General features: G+C 39.0%; 1 protein-coding gene across 11 annotated transcripts in view; it reads right to left on the bottom strand.

The window, feature by feature from the left end:
- Positions 1 to 19,155, bottom strand: part of ETNK1 (ethanolamine kinase 1) — a 31,989-nt gene extending 12,834 nt beyond the window's left edge. Inside the window, exons 1-7 of one of the 11 annotated variants that reach the window (XM_085542351.1) lie at positions 18,865 to 19,155; positions 7,033 to 7,292; positions 6,107 to 6,247; positions 5,352 to 5,494; positions 4,067 to 4,128; positions 2,536 to 2,570; positions 895 to 1,000 (exon numbers count right to left, since the gene is read on the bottom strand). In XM_085542351.1, coding sequence (XP_085398477.1) covers positions 2,544 to 2,570; positions 4,067 to 4,128; positions 5,352 to 5,494; positions 6,107 to 6,247; positions 7,033 to 7,292; positions 18,865 to 19,020 — 789 coding nt within the window. In that variant the 5' untranslated portion in view covers positions 19,021 to 19,155 and the 3' untranslated portion in view covers positions 895 to 1,000; positions 2,536 to 2,543. Of the gene's footprint in view, positions 1 to 101; positions 2,571 to 4,066; positions 4,129 to 5,351; positions 5,554 to 6,106; positions 6,248 to 7,032; positions 7,293 to 18,864 lie in introns of those variants that run through there. The other 10 variants (XR_014944310.1, XR_014944317.1, XR_014944324.1 and 7 more) reach the window with 10 other exon arrangements.
- Between the last annotated feature and the right edge of the window lie 3,556 nt (positions 19,156 to 22,711).

Here is a 22,711-nt window from a genome sequence, read left to right as displayed (position 1 = left end):
CTAGTCTGATAAGACAATGCTCAAAACAATGAAGCTACCTAGTATTACATAAATAAGGACTGCTAACAGTCATCAGCCCCAAATATTTCCAAATTACTTAATTTTTTAAATTTTTTTATTTTTATTTTTTTTACTAGTCAGCAGTTGTCTTTGGGGAAGCTAGGAAAAGTGCTTCACTCAAAGATGTAATATAGCACTGAACCTGCTCAAGCATGTCTACATCACAGCAAGCTTTAAAGACATCAACAAGTTTGAACAACTAGATAAAATTAGAGCTCTTTTATTTAAAGGGAGCAACCGAAAGAGAAGTAGTGTGCTATTCACAGTGGAACCTTAAAATGTAAAAGCTTACATTTTCCACACTATGCTGAAATGGCAAACGTTCACAGTTGTATCTTTTTGCCTCTCTGCACTCATCCTTTCAATGACTAGTTGTAGATTTAGTTTATAAAAACATATTCTTATTAAAATGAACAATCTTGCTAGCATCACTTAAAAAACCATACAGATACTAACGCTATTATATGTATCAAAAAAGCAAATTAAGAATAACGTTAAAACTACTAGATATTTTCTAGGCTGAGGATTAAGAATCTAATACTATGTCTCCTAAGAATTTATGAATATTGCACATATCAAATACAATAGGTATATCAAGCATATGTCCCAAGCAAGTTAATACAGAACAACTTTGTTAGAAGTGTTCCTTCTGTCTACACAGTTCATCATTACCATATTTGAAACAATAACAAATCTATCTTTTCCAGATGCATCCATCTTCTTGTCTAAGCACTTACAATCAAAGTTAAACCCCAAAACACTAACAAAATCATTTAGTCACAATCCTCGAAGTCAGATTTACCCTTGCTTCCACAGAAAAAGAGGATTGCTTACCAAGGTTATGAGGTTAAACCTTTTAGGCTCTGACAAACCAACATGAGAATGCAAAGTGGCAAGCTCCTCCCAGGAAAATCTTGCTGGCAATGGAAAATTGAAGGGTCTGAAGGGACAAGAAGTTTTACAGCAGATGCAACCAAAATCTTATGATACTGTCACAGACCAATTTCTGCTGCCACTTGACTGGCAGATTCATACACTTGCATGTGCTTGTGCTTCTCATTGGTTCTTTAGTAGTTGTTTTAAAAAACACCTGTAAGTTACAAGTCAGTCAAAATGTACTGCCCAACCCTTGTTAATGCCCTGCAACAAAACTAACCTCTGATGCCCCCCACCCTAACACCATTAGAAACTGGCTGTATTCAGCTTTTCCCCACATTAGTTAAAAACACAGGTTAAAGTCTGCTTGTAAAGTACCAGCATAAGATATACCATAAAAAAATTTTTTTTTCAATGTCTAAGTTTCATCTCGAACATACCTGTATGTGCCATTATGTTTTTGATTATAGCCAAAACTTAATCCTTGCTACAGATAATACTCTTATGGAATAAGAAATTGAATCTCACAAACTACAGATGATGCTGTTACCAGGCACTCTCCAATGGGGAGGCACACAAAAACAAGTGATGCGATAAAACATTTGCTTAGTGCACTTACGTAGCACTATGCGTATCACAAGACAGCAACAATGGCACAAGTGATCTGCAGCAGATGAAGAAAGTTTGGCAACTCATATGTGATAAGACAAAACTTCAAAGTAAAAAGATCCTGCATTCTCATTAATCTCTTTCAGATTTGTGCTAGCGTGGAGTTTCAACCGCCTTCCTTTAGAAGAAGCATCATTCTCATTGTTTAAATATCCACAGTATTAGAGTTTCCTTTAAAGACTTACTGCAGTTAATACTGCAAAACCGCTTCTAAAAGTATAGTTACACTACAGGTTTATCAGTTTGCTTTGAGGTTTGAAAGAAACATAGTGAATTCGTATATCCCACCATTATCAGTGTGAGTAGGGAGACCAATAATAGAGTAGTCTGAACAGATCTGTGTTTTACTGAAAGAGACATTGCTTAAAACTAAGCTCTGTCATCTCTCTGATGACGACAGAAATAAGGGTGTTAAAGAATATTTGCTTTTCAAGCACAATATATTGTTTTCAAAGGTTGCCTACTACAGTAGGCAACACAATCTCATCCAGAAACATTATATAAAGATACAAAATGGAATACATGTTGTGTTTTATACACCTGAAATTCAGTTTTCAAATAGAAGAAAAACTAATCAAGAGGACATCTGTTCCATCTCCTCAGGAAACTGAAAGGCAGGAGAGTGATGACACCTCTCTACAGCTCCCTTCACTCTCACTGCCTTAATGAGGTAAACGCTTTTAACAAGTGAGTCCTAGCTGTAGTTACTACAGCAGGATGACAAGTTCTCTCCTATCTGGCTCATCAGGTGAGCCACTGATGTCCTACAAGACAGCTTCAGAGAAGACAGTGATCTAGACTACTACTACCACACCTGAAAATACAAAATAGGGTCATACACCCACAGAATAATTTTAGTTATAAAAACCCAATATATCTTTGCAAAATTAAAATCGGTTTTTAGATCAAAACTAGAAGCCTTAAACATACCTCAGTCTTCAGAAGCACTGAGCACCCACAGACTCCTACCAAAGATCATAGAAAACATTGGGTAGGCAGAGGGAATAAACAGAACAAAACTAGCCATCTACCTACACACTTAACTTCCTGGCAGAAGAATTTAAAACATTCAAAAAGAACACAGATATAGACAAAAGAATATTGGTATTTGGTCTTCTTGAACAGCAAGATTTGAATACTTTTAGAACATATGTTTTGGATATTTCCAGCTTATGTTAATAAAAAATTGAACACCATTGGAACAAGAGCTTTTTAAACATGTTACTAAACACATTTTAATTACCTTGATGTCCAAATTGCAATTAAGAGCAACAAGAAGTTCTGAGTTGCATCCTTCAAAGAGTAATTCACACTGATAATTATTATGAGTTACATAAAATAACACTTGCTAATTTCATATCCTGAGCAACTGAGAACGGCCATTAACAAAGCAGCAAGAGGAGGCCAAGTTCCCTCAGTCACAGCATGAACAAATTCAAATCAGATAACTTAAAATCCAGCAAATGAAGATAGCATTCAACATGCTATTCCGGTCTCATAAATAATGTAGGGACATAAGATTGATTCTTCTCAGAAGCAGCACAACAATTAAAATTTTTCTTCCAAGTCTGAAAATTTAACATTAATTTAATCCAGAGTCCATGTCTAAAAGAAGGCACTAGGATAAGTTACTATCATTCTAACTGCACTGGACAAGAGCCTAACATCTGTTGTCAGCCTGTAGTTTAAAAACAAAAACATGGTTGTAAATGCTTAGGACATCTACTCAACAAAACAAATACAGTGTTGTTAAAACCAGTGAGTTATTTTGTGCCAGCTTCTGAAAAGCCAAACATTGCCAGCACTGATCAATCTGTAATGGAGGGGATGGGGGGGGGGGAGAATGCTAAGCAATTAACCTACAAGACTGATTGTCTCTCCTCAGTTCCAGCTTAGTGTAAGCCAGGATGTTTTTGACACACAAGTCTCTCTAGATGATTAAGTAAATCTGGTAAAGTCTCAGTATCATCAAAGCTGTTAGCTACCTTCATGCAGCCAGATGTCATTTCTAATGAAGTGCATCTTTAAAGATTCTATTTTGTGCTTATGAAGTTCTCTATATACCAACATAAAGTTCTGCAGTGCTTAACAGAACTCCAGCAAAACATATGTAGTCTTTTGAAGTGGAGGGAGGCTCAACTATAAAAATAAAATTCCATAAAATTCAACTAATGAGCAAATAGCTTAGTTTTTGCTCTGCAATATGAGCACTATAAGAAAGAGCATTCAAAGGACAGATATAAAACATGCTACAGCTGGCACTGAGGTTTGGTTACTGTAAAAAGGTACCTGCTATACCTAGATTGCAGATATCTTACAACACATGTACAACATTCAAACAAGCGTAACAATCCACCTATCTCAGATTTCCCAGTATTTTTGCCCCAGCCAGCTTGTAGCCTAAGTGCTTCATGTACACCTCCCACTCCTCCCCACCCTGTCCCCAACACTAAACACTCACACACTGGTTATTGTAGGTTTGCTCATAAGTGATGCACTGCTGGCATTGTTTTTTCCTCCATTCTGTTTACAAAAAGAAAAGCATACAGCAGTTGTTTTAAAGTAGAAACTTTAAGTCTATTGACCATGACAGCGAGCCTTTTAGAGGAATTCCTCATTTATTTCACATTGAATCATTGTTCTACTATGGCAAATGACTAGAAACTACATTTTACCTCAATAAGTGATTGAGGAATGTTAAAACCCTAAGTAGTTTCAGCGCTGAAAAAACCTACAGAAGAACAAAATATTGCTTTTGGTGCTATATCACAACTCTAATGTAAGGTCACATGCTAATTTTTTGATTCCTGGTCACTCACTTCACACAGTTTTGACTGAAATACCAACAGTTACTGAACTGTTGCAAACACATGAAGTTACTAAAAAGATCAAGTCATCCTCATGTCAAAAGGATCTTGAATATCTAACCTGATGATTTTATTGCATTCATCTGATCTCAGTTATATTACACAGAAGGAAAGCTGTGCAAATATAGCCAATTTCACCACATCATTTTAGCATCTTGAGGTCTGCCTTCCCTGTTTATTTTAATATTCTATTTAATTGATTAATTTAGTAACTGAACCTCAAACCAATAAAATAAACTGAGTTTATACAGAAGCTTTACAGATTCTATTTGAGGCATTCTTTAATAAAACTATTCTGAATTTAATAAAAATAAAAATATTTAATCTTTACCAAGACCTGTACTGCCTTTAACTGTTTGAATGAAGTACGTATTTAAAGCAATCTAAAATGCCTATGTACCTCATGCAGAACATAAATGGAATGACTGAGCGCAGTGCTAAGTACCACTGAAATACTTTGTCATGAAAATCTTTTCTTCACAGCAGCACAATCATAAACCACAACACCACACATATTACAGGGGATGTCTTCAGATTATTTTTTACGCTTGTATAATTTTTTCCCTTCATACCACAGGAACAGAATTATCATAAACAATGATATACTTTGCAACCTAGTCATACAGGCAGGTTATAGAAAAACTGATTAATTAAATAAAATCAAGTAGCAACATTTTTCTCTGCACAGTAACATAGATGAGAATCAACTAATGCAACAAAAGTAGATTTACACCATTATCACTACCATTACATGCAGTCTTAAAAGCTCAAACCAAGTTCACCAACACTAACAGCACTAAAGGGACACCACTGATGTAGCAAATTAAACTACACAATAAACAAACTAAGCCTCCACTTACTGCTTAGCTCACTACCTACCTCGTTTCTTGTTGTAAATAATATTCTTACACAACAGGTCATTGTGACAGAGTACCACTGGTGATCCTAAATTTGACAGTCTTTCCTTCATCCAGGCCATCTCTTCCTGAAGAACTTGAGGACTTGGAATTTCACTTAAAAACCTTTTCAGGTGTAAGAAGTTTGAGAGTTAATTTTTAGTAGTGTGTTCCATACCAAGCATCTGTAATGAAACAACTTAATTATTTTCCTCTACACTCTTATTTCAAATAATTCAACAGATGTTCTCTCAAACTAGGGCACTATTTCCCGTAGCACCTCTGCAGACAAATCAAGACAATATTCTATTTTGTCCTCTCCAAAGAAATTCTACAGATTATCTATTTTAAATGTGACAGCAGTCTACTCAGGAATAAAATTTGAACACAATTCTGCACATTTTTCAAGGAGCATAGATAAAAAGTTTACAGCACGAGTCTCATTCACACACTGCACACATTACCATACACAACTGCAAGTACCATATTTACCCAATAAGATTAAATAAGATTCCTTTTTTTTCCCCCTTTAATCAAAGTAAATATATTAAGTTGACATCTTTAAAATTATTCAATTACTCTTGTCTAAAGAATTTTGTTATCAAAACCCACAACTTTGCTAGAGCATTTACAATACAGACAGAAAAGCACTTCATATCAACAATATCAAAGAAATTCTATAAAGAACATTTATCTAAAAAGAGATGTTGGGAAAGCACATGATGATCAAATACCTACCTTTTATTCACTTCCTCATCTGCAAACTCTGTGGGTATAAGAGAGAAATACTTCCCCATCTTCAACCACAGGTTAGATTTAGGGATCCATCCATTGTGTGCATGGATAGTATGGATTTTAGCAAGCTGTCTGGCAATGAGTCTTCAAAGAAAAAAAAAAGTTAAAATTAACATTGCATTTGCAATAGATTAGACAGTCCATATCCTATCTTTTCTAGCAAGAAGAGAGGACAACAAAAACATTTAATAGAAATATGATGAGATCCAATAAAGAAATCAGCAAGAGTATAAATAAAAGCAGCACAGCCCACAAGGTAGCATATTTTAAGACTCATAATGTCTTTAAGCAGTACAATGTGTGAAGCACTGGCAGGGAGATAAACTGGATTTCAACTACACCATGTATATTTGATATCTATTCTTTGGCATGCACATCTCAGAAGACTTTACTTAAATTAGGTGCAGTTTTTAGGTATCAAATTTCAGCTCACACATGAAAAGCTAAGAAAACCCTTAAAACATCAGCATTTTCTACTTGCTACTAATGTTAAAAAGTCTCAGTGAAATATTTTGAACCTATTCAAAAATGAAATATAAGAGTTAGGATTCACTTTAATGAAACCCAGCCCCTCTAAATGCACCACATTAAATTATTTCCCAAACAGCAATGTTCAAGAATTGAACGCTCACTAGTAGAACTTAAATGTATATGAAGTGAGAGCAGCAAGGATTTTTTCCACAACTGAAATATCATGATTAACTATGTAAAAACAATGACCCACCACAAGTTTGAAAGTCAGTTTCAGACAGGCTCATAATAACATTCACTGTGTGTCTGCTCATAAACTAAGCCTGAGATACTCTGGATTTGAAATCATATATACATCACAGAACTTGTGTAATAAAATAATTAAGTAAAAAGCTTACCTGAAAATATCAGGATTGCATACATGCTCAGGATCCAGGGCCTCTCCCTGCATGAACTCGTAGCACAAGCCGTTGTTGAAAGTACAATACAGTTGAGGTGCACAGCCATGGGCCTGCAACACACGGAAACTCTTCACTTCTTCATCACGGTCGACTAAGAGCTCAGTCTTGTTTCCATAGATCCTAACTAAAACCACATCATCTGTTATGTCACCCACGTAGCAGCCAATTAATTTATTGGTGATTCCATCAGTAAACAGCTGAAAAGAAAGATAACACATAGCTTAGTTTTGCATCTGTATTTCCACAGTTCAAGAAGAGAATACAAGGTTACTCTTTGGCTTTGGATTTAAAGAAAATAAACCTTTAAAACACAGGAAAATCATGAAGACTGCAAAATTTTTCAATATAACCCACCAGAAGAAAATAGGCCAATGTAAGAACATGCTACAGTGAACTACAGAAACACTACACATAAAAGGCAGTAGCTGAATGTTTCATGTTGCAAAACAAGTTCTCACATAACCACTCTGAAACTGATGGATTAAATTGGCTGAAATCAAAGCCTGAACAAGGTAGCAATCCCAAAGTTCTGTATCGTGAACACAGGCAGCACAAACAACGTGGATTCACTTCAGAATTTCACTATTTGCTGATGAGTGCACAAACAGTAAAAAGATACTCCTGAAGTCCTAAGGCGTTCCTTCTAACAAAGCGAAATTGAGGTAAGGCACAGTCCAAGTTCAGTGTTACCATCTCAGTAGCTGTGAGGTTTTACAGTTTGAGAACAATTCCTAAAGTCACTTTGGATCCTCCACAAACATGAAAGAGCACTTCGAACCCAAGACCTCAGCTTTCAGCCTCAGGTACCACTCCAAGTTGAAGAGCTTCTGACAAGACTCACTCTTTTCATCATTCTACTTGATAACTGGTTCATGCTATTCAGGAGGCAAACAAGCACTTTAAGTCTTTATCATTAAAGATGCACACAAAAGCAGTTTTATAAAGCCCTGCCATTTATTTTTGCTTCAGAGACCAGCCTAGTAACTGACACCTGAATAGACAGGAGGTGCGGCAAGTGACCCTCTACAAAAGTAAGTAAAAGCATTACATTTACATATAATGACACCCTATTCATTGCCCTTCAAGTAACAGTGGAGGTATGATTGCTTTGAGTTCCTAGCTATGGAAAAAAGGAAAAAAGAAAGAAAAATTGTCATTAACTACTGTTTCTCCTTTCTACATTTGATGACAGGACTAAATCGGTCACTAAAAGAAGCAGCGGTCCCACCAATGCTATCAGGTAAGCTGGCTAAATCCAGGGTTACTAAGAAGGTACGTGCATAGAGGTGCATGTAGTCCAACATTGGAAAGCAACACAAAAGAAATAGCAGTTCTCTCATCTGGAATTTTACCAGCTTAGAAAATAGGTGTTTGGTGCTGTCAAACTTTGTGCCCTGTCAACACAGGCTGAGTTCTTGCTAAATTAGCAATACCCATCTCAACTCTAGCTTTTAAGTAAGTTATTTATGGGAAATACATTAACATTTTCATGTGACAAGCACGCTTTCCAACAGCACAAGCAAAACTATCAGTATTTTCATGACACCTCAACAGCCCTCTGCTGTTTTAAATATGAGAAGTAAGCAAAAAGTGAAAGAACCCTTCAGTATCTTCCACTAGAATAAATGACCAGAAAGTAGCTTCAAGTTGGTTAACACGTTCGTATAGATTCACACAATTTCCCCTTTGGTGGGCACCTTGCAACTTTTAAGTCCTTTTTTAGGAGGCACATTCATCATTAGTTCTCATTCAGTAAAATCTGGAAGGACATAAGAGACAAGCAGATTCACAGCTCAACTACCCCATTTAAACATTTTCAAACTACGTAGTTACTCAGTTGCAAGGAGCTTTTGCTTTATAGGCAATCTGTAGACTCCAAGGAACCTCAAAATTCATAACTGTAATGAAAACCAGAAGAGCAGATACGTATTGAAACCTATTTATCAGAATTAGAATAATAAGTATCCCAGAGAAACAGTTTGAATTCCTTATTTACTGGTATTAATTCAAGCTTCTCTTCCAACACCTCTCCATCCAGCAGGAAGTCGGATGGTTTTGGTTTTTGGTGATGGCAGCAAAAGGAGTCACAGACTGATTTATTCACCTTCCAAGATGCAGCCCTAATTTTGAAAAGCACAGTAGTATTGGAAATAAACTAATACTTGTTTGAACAAGTCTCACAGATTTGGAGAAATCAAGCATCAGGAACAGTTGTTTGATTTTGATTTTACTTATCTATTTTTTAAATTTAAATCCTATCGTAAAGCTAAGTTAGACTACTTACGCAATTCACTCAAAACTGAGGACTTTACAACTTATGGATGCTTATTATCATCTATTATTTTAATAACAAGAGATGAGTAATGACAGTCTTTAGCAGTCTCCTAAAACTACAAAATAATGCACTATTAGAGCACTAAAACAAAGTTTAGCACCACGTCTACTCATTTTTACAGCAAAATGAATATATTTATACTCTAACATCACTCTGTTCTTTTGCTTGATACTCATGCGGATGATACAAATAGTCTAAGATAAGGAAGATGTGCTTGAGCAATGGAACATTACCTGATCTGCCCAAGCAGAATATTTTTGTTTCAAGCCATGAGCAACACCACAATAATGCACAACTTTCTCCCTCCATTTAAGTACACCATTATAGAACTGTTAGGTCAAAAGGGGCCTCTTTTGATCAGCAAAGCACTGATTCTTACACATTTTAAAATACAATTAATTCAGTGTCAAAAGAGTTCACCACCAGAACCTAGAACTACTTGCTTCTGAAACATACTGATGCTGGAAGCATATGCTCTTAACTAGCATTCAGCTAAGGCAAGCATGTGTCTGGTTCTCAGAAAAAATAACAGTGGCATTCACATATAAAACAAATCTACTAAACAAGGGAGAAGACCTTTAGCTTAGAAGGATTCATGTTTTCTAAACATGAGCACCTGACATATGGGCAAGTCCTGATTTGTCCCACAAAGTACCCTGAAACAGGTTGCACAACCTCTTAACAATCACATCTCTGCTGGAAGTCCCTGAGAAAACAAGTCATAACCCCTGCCCCTGTAAAGAGGTCTCGCCATGGAAGTGCATTCCAGAACTACAGCTAGTGTCAGGGTATTTAATACATCACATATCTGGACCAACCTCTAACTGACTCTGAAATAACATCTCTCCTTGCTCACTCTTTTTCCCCAGAATGTAGTCACACTTGGACTCAGTTTTGGTCTGAGTCCTGCACAGGTACATCAACACCTCAGCTAGTTAGCCAGACAAAAATCAAGCAGAATTTGAATAAGGGGAAGCTGAAATAAGCCAAAGATAATAATGCACAAAGCTAAGCACAGGGTTGGTAATTTGGACTGCCACAGATGGTGCCCACAACCAATTTATGCTCCTGAGCTCCATCTTGTTACTCCTCAGCAGCAAAAGGAATGGATTAAGTTACACTATTATTTTGACATTCCTGTGTGATAAAAGAAAGGTCGTTTTCACAAACTCTGAAAAACCACTGTTTAGTAACTTATCAGCTTGCCTGAATAACAAGTGAGCATCATCCTTGGCAACCCATTTTAAGAATGGGCAGACTCCTGACACAGGAGCAAGAAAATGTAACCCTGCTACAAGAAAGTAGTTGGAAAGTTGATCCCTTTTGTAAGATAAAGAAAAAAAAACAAACTTATAAATAAGAAATTTCACTCAAGACCTAAGACAAGGACATGAGACAAATGGTCTAGATAGATGTACCACAAGCAGGCAGTGCTCTATGACTAAGCACTTTGTAACTGCCAAGGAAAAAATTCTTAAACCACCAAGAACCCTGTTTTGAGACTCTGATTTGTATATAAGCCAAAGTTTCAAAGAGTTTATTTTCATCTTTCCCTCTCCCTCAAGAAAAATACTAGAAAAATACTTAATAGAGTTATTAAGAACCCAGCAGAATAGAGGAAGAAAATTCTTTAAACCATCGGAAGAAAGAAATGCATCTATCTTTATCTACTGGCAAAGGCAGCAAACAGAAGCAGAGACATAACCTAAAGCAATGGACTTGACTGAACTACATCTACCATGGTTTTCAATACCCAAGTCACTCTGAAAGCAATGCCTCCTATTTATTACCATGAAAACCACAAGAGACAAAAAGAGCACAACAACACTGTCTGACAGACCAAATTCTCAACTACAAAACACCCTTTTTCAACATAGTCACCACCACACGGAAGAACTCAATTCTACACCACTTTATATTCACTTCCACGTTAAGATACCACTTTGCCAGACTGCCCAACTGCTGCCATCTGTCACACAGGACCAACACACCACAGAATACTGGTGGGAAAGTTCAGCCTCTACTGCCACATCACCACCACCCACCTCAGGCGTCAAGGTCATGATATAATAAAACACGACATAATAAAATGGGAAGCTTTAAGAGCAGCTTAGCATGAAAAAAAGACAAAAGAACTTGTAATCAAACTTGCCTTTCCCTCTATGCAGAACATACTATGTGGAAGACCAGGTTTTAAGTCATGAGAAACAGCAACAGCATGTACAACAAAGTAAGAATCTGAAGTTCCCCTGTACTGGTCAAACAAACTTCTGGCAGCTGTGAAGCTTTTGTCATACTGCACAGGTCTGTTATCCCCTCCAAAATAAGCCTAATTAGTGTTAATAAAAGAAAATCTCTACAAGAAGGAAATTGGCCTCCCTCAAATGATAATTTAGGAACTCTACTTCTTATTAGCATCTAATTGTAACATGCTGCTCCAAGTAATTATTTACACTCAGGATCACTTCATTTATTGCATCTTAAAAAGGTAGTTAGCTTACTTTCCTATTAACAGCATTTAGAACAGCTGATTTTTATATTCCATCGTGAAAAAAATACATTGCCTAGAAGTAAAATAATGTTCTCAACAAAAGAATAAAATATTACATCATTGATGCTGCATTTAAAGAATATGCTTTGAATGTTTAACCTGAAACGTAGCAGAGTGCAACAGCAGCTCTTTAACAAAAGCACGAACAGAGAATGGACGCTTAGTTACAGAGACAGGAAAAAATAATCAAACTCTTGATTGGAAGAAAAAGGAAAAATCTACAGAATGTTGCGTATATCTGAAATAGATTAAGAAACACATAAAGCCAATATAGAATCATAGAATTGCTTGGGTTGGAAAAGTCCTCAAAGATCATCAAGTCCAACCGCAGCCTAACCAACATTAGGTTACACAATCCAGTAGAAGCAGAGAACACAACTGAGCATGCAGCACTGTAAGGTCTTCCAAAAGTGCTTCTTAAAATTAAAGTACTAAATCTGTATTGCACGGTCTATACATGCACACCCACAACATCACATCAGCCAAGAACTCCAGGAAAATATAGGCTTTAAATCCCACATGCTCAAGGATAATATCATCTGAAGCTCTCCAGGCACCAGAGCTGTACACCCCCTGGATCACTGCACTTGGCATTTAAAAGACAGTTTGCCTGCATGATTTGGGTGCTCAGTTGACCAGGAGCAAGCATGACTTGGTGTGAAAAACACCGAGGCTCACAGGAAGGCAGTACGTTAATATTGCCATTCCATTATCAGTTCAACTGCAGGCTACATCAGCAGTTTTCCACTAAACTCTCATGGCACTCAGCCACGACAGCAGTATGGAGAAAGCAACAGTACTACTTCTCACACTCCTAAGTATCATAAACACTCCTTGGCTACCAAACAATAAAGCCTGAAGAATTCTTTTTTTTTGTGGTGGTGGGATTTTAGTTTGTTTGGATTCTTTCTGAACGTTTTTAATTTCACATCCTACATGTTCTCAATATGGAGGTCATGTAAAATTACAACCTATTATAAAATATGAGGCCTGCTCCAACAGTAATGCCTCCTACTTTATTACACTGGTCCATACAGTCAGATGCAGATGGTGGTGGTGTGGCAGCAGAGGCCGAATCTTCCAACCAATATTCCATTGCATTTTGTTGCTGTGCGATAGACAGCAGCAGAGGGAGAGTCTGACATGGAAGAACATATGAAGCAAAGGCATGGCATTGAATTCCTCCACATGGAAAAAGTAGCAGTGACATCCATCAATGCTGAACGTTTCTGAGACTAAACAGTGGATGTGAGCACAGTGAGGCAGTGGGTGGTGTATCTCAGTAGCAGCATCAGCAATGTGAAAGACAAACCACAACTGTCACACTGTGAACAACAAGAGACTCAATCAGCTCATCCACCCAAGTATGCAGATTACAACCAGGGAGGGAATTCATACAGAGCTGAATATCAGCTTCAATAGGTTAGAAACGATGGTGACAACATTGGAGAACTGCAAAGTTTGCACCAGGAGAGTCCCACAAATGCTCACACAGGAACAGAAAAAACACTAAGCAAGACTGTCTGAATCTATTAAACCATTAAAAGACTGAAGGTGACAGTTTCCTGGATCACATCATTATTGGTGATGAGACATGGTGTCAACACTATGAGCCAGAGTCCAAAGGAGTGGCAACATGGGAATTCCCTATTGAAAAGAAGTTCAAGATCTAACCCTCAGTGGGTAAAGTGATGTGCACCATCTTTTGGAATAGGAGAAACTTCTCTGTATTTCTTTGAAACCAGACAAGCCATCAACTCTTGACTGCTACATCACAACACTGAAGGCTCAAACTTCCAGACTCAGGCCAGAGGGGAGGAGGACAACCCTCATCCTGCAACACAGTAACACCAGGCCCCATACCAGTCCCAAGATCATGAAGAGCACTGCCAACCTTGGCTGGACCATCCTAACACATCCACGATATAGCCCAGTTTAAGTACCTACTTACCTCCATCTACTTGAGCCAATGAAAGACGAACCGTGTGGACATTTTCCTAGCAATGATGCCATCATAACAGCAGTGAAACAGTAGAACGCCTCCACTGAGGTAGATGTTTTTAAGCACGTCATGCAGGCTTTCATTCATCACTAGCAAGAAGGCATAACTAATGGCAGTGACTAGGTTGAAAAGCAGCATTTTGTAGCTGAGAGTTTGCTCTATCAAATAGTGTTACAGTGCTCTTTATAGCTGTTGCAGTTTCCATAGAAATAAATAGGAGGCGTTACTTTAGGAGCAGCCAATGTACTATAGAGGCATCATCTTTTACAAAGACTGGTTCTGATATAAATGAGTTAAACAGTCATCTTCTATGCCTGAATAAATCTCCAAAGAAAAATAAAGCATTTTTAAACTTCTTTCTGAAGAATACTCTCCCATGAAGGCAGTCAACATCTGATAACCAGTTAAGACTTCTGAGGAAGTGTATTGCTTTAGATCTTTTTACAGACTTTGTGATTTTGATTAAAAGCTGTAGGCAAATCAAAACAAACAAGAAAAAAAAAAAAGAAACTAAACATAAAAATAGTCTAAGATTTTATTCTGACTCAAGAATGAATTTACTGCTCCTCCCTCAGAAGGCTTTGATGTGAAATGTAGAAAAAAACCCAGAGGCTAAGGAGGAACATCTTAGGTAGCCCCCCTTCCTTCCCAAAAATCTAACCTTCAGAGCAAATTATGCACCATTACATAGCCACATCACAGGCTGTGACTAAGCCAGTATTGATTACCTTTATCTAGAACCAGAATCATCAGTACAGACAGCACATCTAGAGCACACACGACTGGGTTACGTCATGCACTGTGACGCGGCACATAAATTAAGACCTCATCACACAAATATGACTGCTGCTCCACCCACAGATACCACAAAAGCTCTTTTACAACCAATTGAGTTTATCAAACTTTAGACACTTCATGAGAATGAAGAAATCAATCAGCAGATGACATCTAATACTGCTTCGATTTTCAAACTACTCTGACTTCGAGTTCAAGTACCTCTGAGTAGTTATACACCACAGAGCATCAGCACAGCATATTCTTGAAACTATTTTCTTCCTATTTTCCTTCAGTCATCCTTGCTCTAAATAGTAACTTTCTCAACTGTTGAAAGACCGTGATGTCCTAGAACAGCCAAGCAATAAAAATAATACTCTTGAAAAAACGTAACACTGAGATTCAAAAATAAGGTTACAATTTACATCATTTTACACGATAGTCATATTTTATTCTTATTCGATTATCTCACGGTTCTCAACTCCATATATAGTTTAAGCAAATCTAAGTATTTTAAAGTCATTCGCAAATCTGAACCTAGGCATAGTTTAATATAAAGAAAATAGCAAGGCCCACACAAGAACAGAACTGAAAGCATCCACCAGAAAATACTGACCACAGAAAAGCTACTGAGCACAAGACAGGAAGGATAAAGCAGACATACAGGAAGCACTGATAAATGCAAAGATACCTACATCCTGACAATAACAGCAGCACTAAAAAGCAAGCAACATTTCATCGTGTGAGGGAGAACCAATCCTGATACTTAATTTTAATTATTTTAGACACTCAAATCTGGCTGCTGAATTTTTGGCACGTATCATGCAATTCAAATAACCAATGTCTAAATTAACACTAAGTCTCTTCAAGAGGAAGGTCAGGGACCTTTTATAAAGATCACTTCAAAATGGGAAGAAATAATGACTGTATTCCCCATTCCATAGCATTAGACTACAGAGAGGCAATCCCGTATTAGCCTACTGATCCTTCTTTATGACCTGACCTGGAAGACCCTTAATAGGTCATGGAATAAAACAATCTGTGCTTACAGCAGTGGTCACAGGTTTTCCCATGTTATAACTTGAAAACAGATTCTTCTTCAAAATCAAAATTTCATCTCCATGAGACAAGGGAAAATAAATCTGTAGACTATGATTGTATTTTCACAACCTCTTTAAGGCAGTAGAGCTGAATATAATCACAGTTCTCTCCACAATTTAGAGCAAATTGGAGAGGATATAAAAATTGGCATGCTCACTTTCACTAATCCAGAACACTGTCTGAGTTTGGAAAGGCATCTTCTTTTATGAAGTCCAAACACATTATTCCCTGTTATTCATTATAACCAGTTTCTGGATTCAGCAAGCTGTAAGTGTTCAGCGGGAGCTCGAAACATCCAGAGATCCCTTCCAACTAGAACTACCCAATGATTTTATTACTAAAATCACATGTAATAAAATCAAAAGCTACTAGTGCAAAAGGCACATACTTGTTCTAATGACACAACTTTCTGCAATCATAAAGCAGAGAAAGTAAATCACAGAATGAGCCAGGTTGGAAGGGACCTCAAGGATCACGTAGTTCCAACCCCCCTGCCTGGCAGGGCCACCAAACATACACCTTTACTAGATCAGATTGCCCAGGGCCCCGTCCAACCTGGTCTTGAACACCTCCAAGGACGGGGCATCCACAACCTCCCTGGGCAGCCTGTTCCAGGGCCTAACCACTCTCCTAGTGAAGAACTTCCCCCTAACATCCAACCTAAATCTTCCTTCTTTTAACTTAAAACCATTTCCCTGTGTCCAAGAACTTAGAGAAAATACTCGGTTAGTTCTAGGCAGCTTGTTGCACATCATCTAGCGACAACCGCACAGACAAAACATATGAAGGTCAGTGTTCAGACAGGAAAACTTGGCTTTTCCTTACCAAAAAATAAGAGCCCGAGTATCTAAGCTGTTCTGCGGTGATCACATTCACATGTAACTGGACACTGAGGAGTTACATTACAATAAACCACCTGTGATTCAGAAAGCAGCTGGCAACTAGTACAGATTCTAGAATTTTGAAAATAAATCAATAATACCAGTTTAAGCACTACGGAGATTTTCATCCTCTGCTGACTAAGCAGCCTGACACAGAATGGTACATTCCGTGTATTTAGTTTTTCAAAAACAAGAAAACTTAGTTAACTTTGAGTCAAACTCTGGGCTCTTCAACTTCCTACTTGTCTTTTTGCACTTAGAAAGGCTTAGAGCAAAGGCAGTTAACAACACAGCCCAGAGGAAGCTCCATCTATAAATGTTTTTTGTCTACCTTTCTATGATGCTGCTGTTTCAGATTAGTCAAGCATATTTTCCACGCAATACATGATTCTCAGTTTCACCTCCCTCCTAAATACACAGCCTCTCTAAGAAGAGGAATGCAGGGCAGACCTTCTGCTTGCTCCATCCCTGGAACAAAGGCAGTTACTTTTTATTTCAGCATATAACTACATGCGACATGTGTAACCACAAACATTCTTGCTTCTTACATACACACAAGTTTAAAAATGGACTAACAAGTGAAACTAAAAGGCTAATGCAGAGCTGTGTGAGCAGGGTGCTCTTGTTCATCTTACAGAAGGAAACAGAAAGAAAAGTTAGTTAAAAAGAAAGTTTCAGTTTCAAAGTAACTTAGTTGAAGCAAAAAATGAACTTTTTTTTTCCACATACAAACACTGAAACACAGCAGCCAATGACTTTACTGCAGCACGGTCATGCTGTGTTCTATGCCAGTGGTACCAGTGGCTTTTATTCTGCTCATTGCTTCTTCTAAACTGGGTAGCAGAGGAAGGAAGTGGGGTTGGGTTTCGCATGTTCTCATAGGTTTGTTGATTTATTTATTTAAACACATACTAGGACTTTCCCAAAAGGTTAGGGCCACCCCATGTAAATTTAACAAGAAAACAAGTTTCGTTTCCCAGGGTGCATGAAATTAAGTTTGTTAAGTGTCCCCATCACTGAACTAGACCAAAACTCACGAGCAGGGCTCTGTTCAGTATCCTTCTTCACGTCGTAAAGCTATTTTCACTGTACATCAAGATACATAAAATAGCTCTCTGAAGAAAGATATCTTACCTACACTGGGACTGTGCTTTGCTTGAGGCCGTAGCCTTCAAGTAAATTACCTGGAAACATTACCTTCATCACAGAACTTCAGAACATTGAAGTCAGTTTGTGTGTTATTACCACAGAGTGCTCAGTTTTGCTACTGTTATTACCACAGAGTGCTCAGTTTTGCTACAGCAGTTCAAAGAGAAATAATTCTCTGGAAATGAGAAACTTCACTAAAATCTGAAAGCACTGCACGCTGTCACTGCCGGGTCACAGAGTTGAAGGGCATGGCACAAAGCACCCACCTGAGCACAGGCAGTACATGAGCAGCTGTTCCTCACAGCTGCACACACGTGGTGAAGATGCAAGCAGGGCTAGGTGAAGTATATTCTAGAAGCACAAAGCAACCAATCCTCACACAGATGATTCATCATAAATATGAATGATTGCTCACCTAGCTCAGCACCAGGCGAGGCTTCGAGGCGAGCAAGGCCGTTACCGAGGCAGATACCTACCGAGATACCGCTGACAAGGAAGAAAAACGCAGCGACCCGAGGCTTTTATTGACGTTTATTACACACGAACACGCGGGGCGCGCCCGCCGTTACCTCAGCGGCCCCTGGCCGCCCTCCTTCCCCCCGGGTGCCTTGAGGCGCAGCCCGCCGGCCCTAAAGGCACGGCGAGGGCAAACCTTCCCCCTGCTTTCCTCCGGGCAGCAGGGCGGAGGCAGCCAAGTTCCAGAGTGTGGGGTGCGAAAGGAGGAAGAGGAAAACGAGAGCCAGAGGAGGGGGCAGGGGATGCTGCCGGCCGCCACGCCCCGCCGCCAGGCAGCTGAGCGAATGGGGCTCGGCGCAGGGGGCTGCCTGCGGAGAGGAGGGGGAGGGGACGGCGGCGCGGCGGCTCTCCCCCGCACAATGGCCGCCCGCCCCCCCTTCCTTCCCTTCCCTTTCCCTTCCCTCCCCAGCCCCAGAACGCCGCATCCCCAGCCCGCCCGCCCGGCCCCGGCCCGCCGTACCTGCAGCGTCACCTCCTCGGGTCTCCAGTGGGGCCGCAGGCGGCGCAGCAGTTGCAGGGCGCCCTGGCGGCAGCCGGGCCCCTCCCGCTCGCTGACGGTGATGTCCAGCTTAGGCACCTCCGGGGAGCCGGGCGGGACGTGGATGTAGTTGGACATGGCGACGGGCGACAACGACAAGGACGAGCAGCTCTGTCTGATGTCTCCTCCGCGGTGGAGCCGGCAACTGAGGGGGAAATTTCCACTTGGGCTCTCGATAAAGCGGCTCCACCTCCCTCGGCTGAGGCGCGGAGCAGGCTGGGAGAGCGGGTAGGCGGGCGGGGCTTGCGGCGTCCTCCCCCCCGCCGCCCCTCACCTGCAGCCGGCTGCCAGGCGGGAGGGGCGGCCCGGCCGAGGCGGGCGTGAAGGAATGCGGCCGAGGCGCGGGTACAGCCCGCAGCCGGTCGAGCGGCTGATGGCAATCGGGCTCCGAGTTACCCAGCTCGGTTAATTTTTAGCCTGTAATTTCCATGCTAGCCTTCGTAAGGCTTTCCCCCTTTACGCACCCCTTTCGTTTTTCCCTGAGGGTGTATTCCTGCTCACCGCCTTGCTCCGCTTACTGCGGTTTCAGCCGGTTGTTCGCGGTGTGGTTTGTATCCCCGTGGGCGCTGAGGAAGTACCGCTCTATGCGTCTGCCTTGTTATCATCGCCCTTCCTATAGGCGGTACGGAGAACTAGTGCTCCTTTTCTCTCTTTTATCTTGGAAACAATGCCGCTCTCGAGCTTTTAGGAGGCAGTTTGAGACCTTCCCATCAGCCGAAATAGAAGCACTGGCCATACCTAAATACAGCATGTTAACAATTGAATAAAACCCCAATGATTCTATTGTTTTAAATAAATATTTGTATGTTACTCATAATTTACCCATAGTATCGCCACAAGCACCTGCATCTGCTATCACGTTCCAAGATCTTCCCATGTAGGCAGCACTGGAAACTCCAGAAGTTCCTCAGTCATAAAGCAAGTTTACTCAGTCAGCCTAAGAAAGACAAACAACAGAGTCACGGAATCAAAGGGTTGGAAGGGACCTCAGTAGAAGGTCTTTTTTGAACAGAGGAGCCCAGACACGTCACTTTATCCTATGGCTCTTCTTCATTCACTCTCCTGTTTGATGCTCCACTCAAGCAGAATTCAACATTTGGAATAGTCAATAAACTAAAAATAATTCCTTTCTTCCTTAAACATTCTTTCACTCCTTGTTATCATTAATCTTAGTATTCTCTTCTACTTGGACTTTCATTCAGACCTTCCTGTAATGTTTAAAATCTCTAGAGCCAGGAATCTGTCTTTGCAGGAGTTCAGGAAGCAAAATTTCCTTCTGTTTGACTTCAGATGAAAATATGTTGATGAATTGGTGTTACTACTATAAATGTTATTCTGCATTAATCACCTTTTTTCTATCAAGAAGTAAGGTGGTAAGATATGGGGGTCTATATCAAATTTCTAGAGTCACCAATGTCATAAAATGTAAATATCTAAAGGTTACAGCTTCAGTATATTTGTAGCGATAATATGTTTTTGGCTTGCCTTTATTTAAATCTGTTCCCTAGAAGAAGCTATTCCAAGTTCTGTAATACTCTTTCCTGTAATTTTGCATCTATATTTTTATATACACTGCCTTACCCATTATTTCCAGTAGTCCCCTGCACTTTTCTTCTTTGAACACTGGAAGTTTAAACACTTTTTATTATTAAAAATATATGTATTTCTTTAAACACACAGCTTCCATCATTATTTATTTTCATACATTATTTCATCACGTGAACTAGCATTAGTACCAGTACTACCATAGTAGCATTATATCACTCTGTCGGATCAGGTATGATATGCAGTGTCGTCTGTTTCTGCTCACGCGGTAAGGTAGATGATAAACTAAGACTTGCTTACAGAGTAAGGGCAAAGTGACATTTTCGTTAAAATAAAATGTTGAAAGTTGAATGCTCCATCTTCCGCATGACCTGCTCAAAACAGAGATTCAATCACTCTAATGCAGAACATAATACTCACTCCTGCCAGAAGCCATATTACTTTCAGTTGTTGACTCCAAGAAGCTTTGCTAATTTGCCAAAATCTGACTAAACCTCCAGAAATTGGCTGTGAATGTATTTTAAACATAAGGGGAGAAGCTGGATCCATCATGGTGTTTAAATTGTATGGGAATTAAGGAAGCAGAACTTGAAGTTCATGATATAAAGGTATATCCCTTTTGCATGTCCTCAAAGTGCATGGGGGAATTCTTCATTTCTATTTTAAAGCATTATTTTTTTTTTTTTTTTCCTGTAAATTCTATGTACAAATTAAACATCAGAAAACATTTTCTAAAGACTGGGAATCTTAAAGTTTTCACTAATAGTATATTTTTTCTCTTTTGGAAAAAGATATCTTTATTTTCTTTATTCCTCCTGACACCTATACCCTACAAACTGAAATCCATTATTAAGAACTCCACTGGGATCCTCAGAGTCTACAAAGCTTTCAGGTCAGCTATGGACTTGTTCTTATAAAGACCTGATATTACATGAAGTGAAGATGTGGAAGTTAATTGAATAACGTGTTTTCCCTTAATATCTGCACATATTTTTTTAGACACATATTAAACTAAAGCCATCCTAAGGCTGATGGTATAGATGTATATAACATGGAATTGGAAAAAACAGGGCGTATTAATACTCTCCCAACCAGCCAGACTGGGAATTTGCTACCTACAGCCTGTTTAAGCTGTTTATCCTCATTGTTCTGTTCTCTTTTTCCATTTTCTACTAATCAGAAACAAGGTTGTGCCATTTCATTTATTTCTACGTTTTTCACCTTGCATTTAGGTCAGTTCTGCATATACTATAAGCTCTTTAGAAGTTTTAAAGAGAAAGAACAGGCTTGGAACCAGTTTTAACCTCCCAGATGCAGTTCTGCTGGCTGCTTTTCAAAGCCAACAATTCAATAATTGCTTCAGGAGAGCTCAGTGCATAAACATGACTATTGGTCAAAAATGCACCATTTCTAGCCATAATTAATTTTGATAATGGTTTGCTTATTGAAGAGTTTCCAAATACTGCTCTTATACCATCCTTATCTTACAGATGGAAAAACTGAGTCACAAGAAGGTTAAACTTTCCATTAGATCAGTCACTCGGTGGGCCTGGAAATAATTTTTGAGTTCCAGTCCAGTCCTTTGATCATATCATTTCTTCAGTGCTTTAAAGAATGTCATTTCTGATGGTTATCCAGCATGTATTATTTGTGTCAAGATGAAGTGCATCTCCGCACACACAGTGTTAAAGTGTAATTCAACTCATATTTATTTATTTATTATATTGATTTTTAGAGCGCCTACTGCCCTAGCATCTGTATTGATTTACTGGCATCAACTCTCAATACACAAAGTTGACAGTTCTATCATACGTTTATTGTATTCTGTAAACATTTCGTTTTAATCTTGGTGAAGACCAGCTTGAAATACATCATTTTATAAAAAATCCTGACAGTTTATAAATTTCTCTAAGATAGTTACAGCTCAATATGTTATTTATATGGTAAAAAACACTCCTCTTGTGTAAGCTGCTTGGCAGAGTAATGAATTATAGCTTTTTCAAGCATATTTTGAAAGAATATTTTGATAGAGTAAAACTTTCAGTGCTTGTTGCAGTTTTATGATTTAATTTTCTAGTAGCCTGCCAATTAGTGACAGCACCTGAGACATACTTCATGATAACTGAGGTCCTGGCTATCTTAGCCCTGGTTTTTTTTTGGTTTGTTTGGTTGGTTGGTTGGTTTTTTTTCATTATGGGAGTTATGCTGGGCATAATCTAATCTT

This window comes from Coturnix japonica, chromosome 1 (genome assembly GCF_054131305.1).
Source record: "Coturnix japonica strain WE chromosome 1, WE-NBRP24, whole genome shotgun sequence".
Lineage (NCBI taxonomy): Eukaryota > Metazoa > Chordata > Aves > Galliformes > Phasianidae > Coturnix > Coturnix japonica.
Note: the sequence above shows the minus strand (reverse complement) of the source record. Positions and strands in the feature narration are given on the sequence as shown.